This window comes from Plectropomus leopardus, chromosome 11 (genome assembly GCF_008729295.1).
Source record: "Plectropomus leopardus isolate mb chromosome 11, YSFRI_Pleo_2.0, whole genome shotgun sequence".
NCBI lineage: Eukaryota > Metazoa > Chordata > Actinopteri > Perciformes > Serranidae > Plectropomus > Plectropomus leopardus.
The window spans coordinates 7,247,773-7,259,224 of NC_056473.1; the positions used below are offsets into that span (position 1 = coordinate 7,247,773).

The 11,452-nt window shown below is 39.0% G+C and overlaps 1 protein-coding gene across 1 annotated transcript; it reads right to left on the bottom strand.

Annotated features, from left to right (window-relative positions):
- Nucleotides 1–316: 316 nt before the first annotated feature.
- On the bottom strand, nucleotides 317–9,415 carry zgc:101540 (hsFATP2a_ACSVL_like domain-containing protein). Its single transcript, XM_042496493.1, has 10 exons — nucleotides 8,466–9,415; nucleotides 6,561–6,770; nucleotides 5,052–5,210; nucleotides 4,846–4,970; nucleotides 4,561–4,755; nucleotides 3,962–4,052; nucleotides 3,434–3,632; nucleotides 3,048–3,145; nucleotides 2,785–2,915; nucleotides 317–770 (listed from the first exon to the last, which is right to left on the bottom strand). The coding sequence occupies exons 1-10, from the start codon at nucleotides 8,941–8,943 to the stop codon at nucleotides 594–596; spliced, it is 1,863 nt and encodes a 620-aa protein (XP_042352427.1). The 5' UTR covers nucleotides 8,944–9,415; the 3' UTR covers nucleotides 317–593.
- Between the last annotated feature and the right edge of the window lie 2,037 nt (nucleotides 9,416–11,452).

Below are 11,452 nucleotides of genomic sequence, written 5' to 3' on the forward strand. Positions count from 1 at the left end.
TCCCTGTTTGTGAGATGTCGCATTTGCAAAAATAAGATGGAAGCAAGGTCACATTGACCACTGACCACCAAAATCTAATCAGATTATCATTGAGCCAAAGTGGAAGTTTGTGCCAAACTTAAAGGAATTCCCTCAAGTTGTTTGTCAGATATCGCCTTGACATACAACCCGAATGGACAATCTGTAAAAAATAATGCCTCGCCAGCATAGAGGCATACAAAAAGCTTTAAAACTGGCTGAAATGGCAAAATCCAACAAAAAAAAAATTCCAAATGCTGCAATTTATAAGGCTAATCAAAAATTAAGAGTCAAGAGAAAAAAGACAACCAGAGTTTAATTATGTAATCAACAGTAGCAGTAAGACATACCTGCACATCACATATTGTCAGCATTATGGAATACATTTGATGTACAGTAGTTGTGTTATTTAAAAAAAAAAAAGCAGTCTCTTCAAACATGATGTAATGTTTCAAAGTCAATCTGTCCCTGAGATTAGTTAACTGTTAAAAAAAGGTCCATGAATGAGAGGTTACATCTACATCATAAAAAACAGGTCGTCTGCTTCAACACTGACTTCTTTTAAAGCTTATGTGTTAGAGTTTGATTTCCCTACGAGCGATCGCTCTGTAGATATCTTCGGTCAGGGGAACGTATGTCCTTTTCTCGGGATCTAAAAAGTATAACAGATCTCTGATGTGAGCTGGGTTGAATCCCTCCTCCACCAGCTTCACTTTCTTCATCTTGAATGTCCCTGTCATCTCCAGGTGAGGCTGTAAAAACACGTATTGTGAATTTTAAGTGTTTTGTCCCAACTTATGTGAACAAGCCCTGAAAGTGTTTGGTCGCAGCTGACGCCATTTTTCCTCCCCATCCCCCCCTCTCACACACACACACACACACACACACATTTGTCTTTATCTTTGTTTGTGCTTCATTCACTCTTTTGGGCAGCTGACACCATTTTTAATACAAATTGACCATTTTTATATCAATTATGCAGCATTCACATGAAATCCAGCAGACTGTAGATGGCAAATTGGATGTCATTTTAGTGAACGACAGCAGGACAGTAAAATTAGGTGGGGCTGGCAGAGAATACCGGCAATGGTAGATGGCATTGTCGTTAAAGTTAAAAATTTTTAGCTTTTTGCCGTCTTTCAGAACAGAATTTTCAACAACACCAGGAATTGTATGATCAAAAATTGAAATCCTACCAAAATTACAAGAAAAGCTGACATATGGCAGGTGTTGAATAATGAATGAATAAATTCATTTTGGAGAGAATTTAACAATCATTTTAAGTTTGCAATAGAATATGCAGAGAAAGGTTCCTTTTATGGCTGTGTTAATTGCTACAATACATACATAAAATAATAAACAAAAAATAATTTCACTTAATAAATGTAATACATATGACACATAACCATTGCAACGCATCGTAATGTGAATTTTGTTTTGACCCCTGCCGTTCTGTCAATTTTTTTTTTTCATTTTTTTCCCATGCTGTTCAGGAAGTGTCCCTGGTCTTCCGTCTGGCAGATTTCATGTAAGCACACCATTAGTCACTGCAAGTAACCTTGAATTCGTGAAGAAAAAGATTTTCTCACATGCCCCTCCATGAACAAAGAATACAAAAAAAGGTAAACGTTCCTCATGAATTTAAGTCATTAGGGCCACATTTCACAATAAATTTAATTTAAAACTCTCACACAACTCGTGTATTGTCTATATAATCCAAGTCTCATTAATCCTGTCGCATGATCAGTAATATCCAAAAACATGCATGAGTTCAAACGCACATGCTTGTCCAGGTGCACTGCTTATATGCAAAGGTGTTTAAAATAGTGTGTTTGATGAGTACTAAGCATACAGCTGGATAAATGAGATTTGGATTATACTGCACAAGTTGTGTGAGAGTTATAAGAATATTCAAGAATTTTCTTGGGTTTTGGATTCTTCATTCACAGTCAAAGGCATCCAAAAAATGTATATTTTCTTCACAAATTCAAGGTAACACAGGGTAAGTAATTGATATATAAATAGTAATTTTGCTGGGGAAGCTTAGGGTATTGAGGTATCAAAGTATGTAAAGGTATCAACTGAAATAAACCTTTATCAAATAATTTTGTAACCACTCCTGCAAAACATAAACAAAACAAAAAAAAAAGAAATGCCACTGAAAGTTTGGTGGCATTTACAGAGCTGAATGCTTCCATTCACATTATGGGTATTGAATGAAGAAGAAAATCATAACAAAATTGATCATATAAAGCACTCTACTCGCAGTATTACTTTAAGGGTTGCCTACTGGTGTTGGTACTCGTATCATAACTTTTTAAATGATACCAACTCCTCTTGCAGTTGGTAGACTTTTTTAAGCAAGTTATCTGTTAAAAAAAACTACAGCTGAATTGTTTTATATCTACCCCAAAATGCACAAAAGTTGAGGGCCTTTTTCAACCCTAAATTTTGTCTGTAGGTTTCCTCTCAGCCTCAACAACCTCATCCAAAAAGGTAGTGCGACCTACAGTGTGTGCCAAAGTAGAAAAGTCTGTAAATCACTTCTGCTTGAGAATCTCTTAAAAACTTACTAAATTAGATAGTCTTGTTTTAGAAGGCGACCTGAACTCAACAATGAGGTTTAGCAATGAACAAATGAGGTTCAATCCAAGTCACAGTGGATCAAAGAGAGTTGGCAATCACACTCAGTTCCACGTTCCACTGGCCACAAGGCTGCAGGTGCATAAAATTAGAAAAAAGTTCAAAGAAATCTATTATTTTTACCTGGATCCTGATGAATCGAGGTCTTGCGTATGCTGGGAGGTAGTTGACGACCTGCTTGTAGGTGTCAGAGCAATCAAAATCTTGTCCTTCTTTCAGAGTAACAGCTGCCATACCGATTCGCCCCTCGTGACCTAATTGGACAATTCAATAATGAATGAAAAATGAATCCATACAGATAATATTACAAATCATAGAATACAGTATTTCAAAAAAATGGCTTAACTTTTCAACAAGAGTGACTCTGACAGCATGTGTGTTTTTACCTTCTACTTTAACACCGTAGACATTTGCCTCCAAAATGCAATTGACCATTGTGAGAATGTCTGCAACCTCTGATGTTGCAACATTTTCTCCTTTCCACCTGCAGCAGCAAACAGAAACAAAAATTAGAAAGCACTTGTGCAACATATCCCAAATGACTTCCTGACTAACACAAAATTAAGACAAAAAAAAAACCCTGAAAAAATATCTTGATGTGTTTGGAAATAACTAATAACTGAGCTCATGATATAAATTGGAACCATGCAAAGTTAGATATTGTGACATAAATATATATATCCTTGTGAAAATGCTAAACAAAAGAAAAAAATCCTATAATTTGAGAATTAAAACCAACCTAACTAAAAATTCAAAATGAGTCGCTACTTGCCTGAAAGTGTCACCAACTCGATCCTGAAAGTACACAAAATTCATGTCATCAATCCGGAGCAGATCTCCACTGTTGAAGTACAGATCGCCTTTTTTCATCACGTCACGAAGCCTCTTCCTCTCAGTCTGCTGCTGGTTGCCAGCGTACCCAACAAAGGGAGACCTCTTAGTAATCCTTCCCACTAAAAGTCCCGTCTCACCTGACAGAAAGACACATGAAAAATGTCCATCACAGTTTCCCGTAGACCCGAGGTGATGCTTTAAGGTTGCATGTTTTGTCCGACCAACAACCCAAAATGCAATCAAACCAGATTCATAATAAATAAAACAAATAAAAGCAGCACATTTACACATCTGAGCAGCTGGAACCAGTTACCGTTTTTGCTTGACAAAAAGAAACACTGTTGTCAATAAGTTTTATTTCAGTCAACTAATCGATAAATAGTTTCAGCAGTGAAAACAGCAAATTAATTGTTAAAGAGAAATAAGAAAACACACAGGTATCCTTTTACTTGTAATATTGACTTACCTCTGGCTGCCTCAATGCACAGACCCTCAGAGTTTCGGACAGGCTCCTCCTTCTCAATGTCAAACTTGATCAACGTGTACGGGAAGAAAAACTAGAGAGGAGATAGAAAAAGTGATGGAACAAAATTAATTCTGAGGGCATTTGGTCACAAGGCGAAGATTTGGACAAACTGAGTTATCCACGTGATGGTGGTGGAAAAGTTTGAGAATCACCTACATAATTACAATTCATCTTGAAGGGAATATGAATGTGTGTACCAAATTTCATGGTAATCAGTCCACCAGTTCAACATTACAACACACAGTTATTAGGATTCATCCTTGGGAAACTATGAATGACTGTACCATATATCATTAAAATGTAACTAAAATGGAAGTAGTCTCTGTCTTCGTGTCTTTTCTTTGACTTTCTCAAAGGCCGTTCTCCCAATCAACTTGGTGGGTGTATTGTTGAGGCCAAGCTATTGCCTCATTCCAAACAGGCACATTCTGAACAGAAACTGCACTCGTTCATCCAAAAGTTAGATGTAGATGTTTCAGTCTAAAGAGAGGCAGTGATGCTAGCGTGGCTAAAAACACTGGACGTGTTCGTTTACTCACTCTGTGGATAGGATTGACTCGCCCAATTACACCGATCTTGGACGTGTAATTGATGAAGCCGATGTTTCCCTCGGTGGCAGCGTACAGCTCTCTGACTTGAATGTCCCCGAAGCGATTCAGAAACTCTGACCAGATGTCTGTCCGGACTCCGTTTCCTATGGCGACCTTCACTTTGTGGTTTTTCTCATTGTCTTTCTGCACAGAGTGAGACAGACCCAGGTTCAAAGCTTCACATTTTCCATCAGAAAAATACTTCATTAATTGAATATGAAGCTGGGATTTTACCTTGGGCGAGTTGCAGAGGTAACGCATTGTTTCACCAATGTACTGCACCACTGTCACATTATACTTCCTGCAGTCATCCCAAAACTGAGAAGCAGAAAACTTCCTCTTCAGAACAATGGTATTACCTGAAATTAACATCACATCACACAGAATTTATCTTCAGCACCTTCTGAATGCGCCCAAACCAGGAGTAAGAGGATTATTACCTCTTTCGATGGATCCAGCCATCCCGATGAGGAAGCCTGCACTGTGATAGAGCGGCAGGTTGATGTAGAAGATGTCCTCTGATGTGATTCCACATACCGCCTGGATGAAGGAGGCGGCCCAAACTCTCTCATGGGTGACGACGGCTGCTTTAGGCAAACCTTTCAAAGCCAAAGATTAATAAACCATGTCAGCTTCTTAAATAAAGAGGGTACAGAGTTAGTATTTGGTATATGCAGTTTCTTCTAAACCCTGCAGTATGAGACATTTGTCTGCTGTCCATTGATGAACAGTGTGTTCTAACAGGAATGCATCAAATTATTAGGGGCGGGGAAAACAATAGATTCTAGATTGCATTTAGATTCTGTCTGGACAGATTCTGTCTCGAAGCAGAAAAATCAAGCAGTAACCTCCACTGCTGAGAAATTAATCTGTTACTTAAGTGCCAAAAACTGCAGTTCTTTGAATCATTACTTGAGGCTTGCTCACGAAGCGAGTAAATCCCAGTAGACCCCCATGTTAAAATGCCCATCTTTACAGTAGTTAACCAATGGCTCATATCTTCCCATTAGCTCCATCCATTATTTTATACATACTTGTCTGCCAGATGCATAAAAAAAGTAACTGTTAGCCAAGATTTTCTCCACATCCATTGCAAGGTGGTAATATTTTCACGTTTCAGCTTTTTTTCAGCTCAGTATAATACTGAATGAAGTCCTTTTTCTGGCAAATAGCAGTAAAAACTGTCAAACAATAGAGACACTATTGCACTAAACTTACCATCTCGCACATATGAACTTTGCAGAGCTATGAGGTTTTTTTTTTCAGCTGAATATAGTACTCAGTTCTCACACATAAGACACTGCAGACCTCACAAACAAGCAAATTCATCTGTATTTTCCTCACTGCTGGCTGCACCCACTGTTTGCTGCAAAACAACTTAATACAAACTTGTTTTTACAGCATCCTTTTAGGTCTACAGTTTTCTGGGGGAACATTATCAGAGTATCAGAATCAGTACATCAAACAGATTTGGTCCCTACATACTGAATGATTCAATAAAAGCACTGATGGCAGGAATATTGCGTGGGAAGATTTTGAGCTTCTCTCCAACACATCTGTGGAAGAAATACTGAATGAAGTCCTTTTTCTGTTAATCGCAGTAAAAACTGTCAAACAATAGAGACACTATAGCTACAACCATACCATCTCGCAAACATGAACTTTACAGAGCTATGAGTCTCTTGAGCAGATTTTGAGCTATCTGTTTTATAGATTAAGCAGATAAACTGCCAAATACCAAAGAAGAATCAAATGTCTACCGTCACTGGTATAAAGGCAGTAAATAAAAAAAGCAGAAACACCTCTCAGTAGATACAGTCAAGCAGCACCGCAAACTCCAGACCATAAAGTTGAATCAACATGTCTCTTACAACAAAAAACATTTATTGCAGGACAGTTGTTTCAGATCGCATTAGTTTTAGGTGTTTTAGAGGAGCTTTCTGGTTTACCTGTAGTTCCTGACGTGTAGATATACAGAGCCGTGCTCCTGACGGTGACGTTGGCTCTGAGCTCGCGCGACAGCGGCTGATCTGAGGCCTTGGAAATCTTGTCAGACAAAGGGTTGATGCCCTGGATGCTGCAGGTCTCTGACAGGAGATACACAGTGATGCCCTGCTCTCTCAGCGTCGGTAAAACCTCCTCCACAGCGTCCTGCAGCTCTGCACACACAGAGAGGCATTCAAGCTCTACACAATATGTCACAGAGAAGTGTTGCGCAATGCAGCACATGTAGGCTTGTATCCTGTTACCTCACATCCCCCTGGGCCTCGAGCACATGGCACAGGCAATTCAACCTATACTTATGCATCTCTCTCTCAAGTGAAACTCTAGTGCAGAAATGGGGAGCGGATAAACAAGTTGAGCCTAAAATAAACTCAGATATCAGGACTGAATGTGCAGCACTTTGGCTGAAACTATGTGGGGGTAAAAGCGATGAAACTTTTGTTCCTCATAACTTACTTATTCATAACATAAATTACATAACTTGTAATGTGACTCCTTAATTGTCCTGGCCAAATGTGTTTTCTGGTCTATATTCTAATAAATGTTCATACTTGAAAATCACACTGTTCTGGTTTTAAAACAGAGTTTGGGTTTAAATCCACAGACCAGAGGTGAAAAAAGCTATTATTTCAATATACAAATATTAGAAAAAAGCTATATACGTATACTTGAAACAAATAACAGGGCAGAGCAGTGCTACAGAACAGTGAGACTGGTTGGTTTCTCAAGACAAAATAAATTAACTATAATGTGCGGTCTGTTATTTGCTCTGTACCTGAAGTAAACTTTAAGGTAAATGTATTATTAAAATTTGCGCAGACAGTGTGAGGAACAAGCATCATTTGGGGGCAAAACTTCACTCTGAGGCCCGTTAGCAGGTCACTGTGGCCGATGGATCATGCCCATCACTTATCAAATGCTTTGAATGTAACCGCTAAACAATTAGTACCTGTAAGATGAATACAGCTTTCAGAGGAATGTGTTAAAGTAGCAAAACTCCATCAGGAATTTTGTGTTTTAAGCCGGTATTAAGTTACCAGGAGTGGAGCAAGCGTTTAGATGCTTTTAAGTAAAAGCGCCAATCAAACAATGTCAAAATACCTGACTACAGGTAAAGGTTTGTTATTCAAAGTCCTATTAATGTAAAAGTACAGAAGTAGAGCCAGCAAAATGTGCTGACTGATATACTATTATATGTATCACATATTTTCGATTGTTAATATTGACATATCAGTGTGTACACAACATTTTATTGATGTATCTGCTCAACTTGGAGCTAGTTTTAATTACTTTATTTGGCATTATTAGGGGGGGAATAATGTCCAATGTTTCTTTTTTTGTGAAATGTTGGTAAATTTTACCTATTTGAACCTTTAACAGTCAAAACACAAGAAACCATGTGAGAAGTTCTAGGGCAAATAGTCTCTATTAGGATGATGCGTTCACAACTCACAGACATCTGAAATGTGACAAGTGTGTAAGACATTGCTTCTTTGTAAGAGGTCAAAAGCCACCATGTCACCATTGGTTTGATCTTTACGTGTTGCAATTCTCAAAAACTTCATATGCTTTTATTTGAAAAAAATAACCTGTTACTCAGTTACATGTGTCAAATGAATCCAGTGGAGTAAAAACAGCAAATTTCCTTCTAAAAAAACATAACAACAGAGCATAAAATGGAAATAAGTATTTCAATAACTGGAAGTTGCACAAAATTAACACTAAAAGGTTCAGTGCCTCATAGCTGTCTTTTGCAACTCTTTGCATGCATACAGGTCAATGTTGGACAGAGAGCTTTGGACCCCACTCTTCTTTCCAGTGCCCCTGACACATGTGCAACAAAATCTCACCTGGAGAGGCGATGATCACTTTGGCCCCGCAGCAGGAGAAACAGTGAAGCAGAGACTTGGATCTGATGTTAAAGTTGAGCAGAGCAGCCGGGCAGCCTAACTTTGCCAAACCGAGCCAAGTCCATATGTAGCTAGGCTCGTTTGCCATAAACAAGGCGACCGTGTCCCCCTCCTTCAGCCCGGCTTCAGCCTGCAGCGCTCGGGCCACTTTGTTGCTCTGTTGATCCACTTCTCCATAGGTATACTGTTTCCCTTCAAAGTGCACGAAGATCTTACTGGGATGCCTCTTCGCTAAATCCAAGAAGTAGTCCAAGATGCTGTAGAAAGGTTTGCTCTTCTTGATTTTGACGAGCCTGAAGCCAAGTTTAACGCTCGTCAGGGTGTACGCGCAGTCCTCTCCTAAGTGAGGGAAAAACGTCCTGAGGAAAGACAGGGACAGGATAGCCAGTCCGGCTAAAGCCGTGAGCCAGATGTACATTTTGCGCAGCGCACTACGCAGGAGGCATCAGTCGCAGAGGCAGAGGTGGATTTTAAGCTGCTCGGAGATTTATGACAAAGTTCACCCACTCGGCCCGGGGTGGTGCTCGGCTCAGCCCTGCTGACCCCTCCTTCATTCCGGAATGTTTTCCAGTTGCCAGACCGGGTGTTTCCACATCCAGTCTGAACTTATATAGTAATTTACATACAAATTTACGCGTTACTCAAGCTGTAGCACTCTCCTGTAAAGCTGCACAACCCCATTCTATTAAAACAGCGAGAAAAAAACAACAAACGTGGAGAGAAGTTATGCGTTTAAAAGGGTTAACAGCTGCGACACCTCCAGGTCATAACTGTTAACTGCAGTTTATTTTCTGCTAGTTGTTTATTCCCAAAAAAGTATAATGTGTTAACAGCGAAACGCAGACTGATATTTGATGATGTCTATTATTAACGGAGGTCATAAAACACTACAGAGGATCCGTAAATGGCATCCCGCATCATAAACCCGCAATCTCAGCAAGTGGTGGGCGTGCGCTGCTGAAACTGAGCTCTATTTGTCGGCTGGTTTATGAAGAGGGGCGTTGCTATAACACACACACACACACACACACACACACACACACACACACACACAGAGAGAGAGAGAGAGAGAGAGAGAGAGAGAGAGAGAGAGAGTTACCGTATTGTTGAGCCGGGTCCGGGTTTGAGGAGCAGGGTTGAAACTTCTAATTACTTCTATTACTACAATATCAGTTGGTTTTTTCGATACATCATTTAAATATCAAGTCTACAAAATGTCAGAATATAATGTCAGAGTAAATCCCAAATGACATAACCCCCATAAAATGGAAATTCAAAGAGAGCAACATAAAAGTCTCAAGTTTTGACCTGATAAAATCCCTGATCAACATAACACAGAAAGAAACATGTATATTTAACTTCTTTGATCTCAAAAAACCCTACTGTTGTCTCAGATCTGAAATCAAAACATCCAAATGCCACTTTAATGGTCGGCATCAGCACCAGAAATACTTTTTTGCTCTCAAGAACTTTTCTGGAAAACTTGAACCTTAACTTAAGTAACTCTATCACAGGGGCTGCAGATGTTGGCATTTTTGATGATCTGTGATTAACTGATATTGAAAATTGTCATCTGACTGTGATAAAACGACTCAAATATCATGTTTCACTGATATTTAACGACATAAAGCTGTGCAGTATTCAACATACTTGTATGATGCTGCTGTGAAGCAGTGTTGGTAATGTTTGGTTTAATGTTTTCAGTGCCAAATTTGCTGGTACATCACTGAAAAACTGATGAACACATTGATTTGTATGTCATGGCAACAGAATAAGTATTTTATTTTATGCATCTTGTCAAGGACTGTGTTGCAGTGTCAGTCTTGACCTTTTGGTGGTGCTTGATGAAGTAGACTCATTTTAGTTGGGGGGGGACTACAAAATTAAAAGAGGGGAACCAGAGGTACATTTAACAAGTGTTTGATTGGAGGGCTCATGATGGGGACTTTATGTTATAGGGAGATGTATCTTTTATGTTTTGTCTTTATCATATTGCTGTATGTATAAACAAAGATATTTTTTAGATTGCACTTCATAGACTTTGGAGAATGTTTTGGATGTTTTTTTCAGGGGTTATTCATTCATTTTGCATTATTATTAGAATTTTAATTTGTGTCCAATGCTCAAGATGGAGTATTCTTGATGATTACAACAAAGACCGATTGTGTGTGTGGTGATGACGACTGGTGGGTTTGGGGCAGAGGGCGGGCGTGTGGGTGTAGGTATGTATGTATTTGTTGTTATTTGTAAAAGCAATGAAGTGATAAAAACTGTTAATCACAAACAATGGCACTGTCTGAGAAGATACAATATATTAGGTTAAAGTGGAAATAGACTATTGTTAGCACCATTGTCACTAAGATAACTGACATTTTTTGTTTTATTTAAAATGTAGCGACTTAATTCAACAGTTACTTAAATTATTTCCCCATCTACCATTTCTGCTTCTGAAGTAAGTGCAAAGAACTTACAGTCACCCTCTTTGGTAACTGGCTAATGAGAGCTGCAGGGGAAAACAAAAGCCCTGTCCTCTTCCTGATTTGGTTGCACAATGCTTGATGCACTCCTTCTGTGCCGTGAATGGAGCTGTCATTTTGCTGGGAGACTGAACCAGACAGAACTACATATTGAAAACAAGATTAATAGGGAACCAATCTAGCTGCTGATGGTGTCACTGTATAGCCACTGCATTGTGCAACCAACATTTAATTCATAAAGCAAAGTTACAGCAAAAGTAATGTCCATTTCCACTTTAACACCACAAGCCATGCCTAAAAGGTTAAAGTACAATCATGACAATGGTGGATGGTTCATTTACCTTTAAGTTGCATATTTTCAGTGATAATTTGAGTGAGATTTACAGTCTTTCTGATTCTCTTGTTAACATCACTGACCTTCTGGTTAATGAGGTTGTCCTCTCTGCCTGA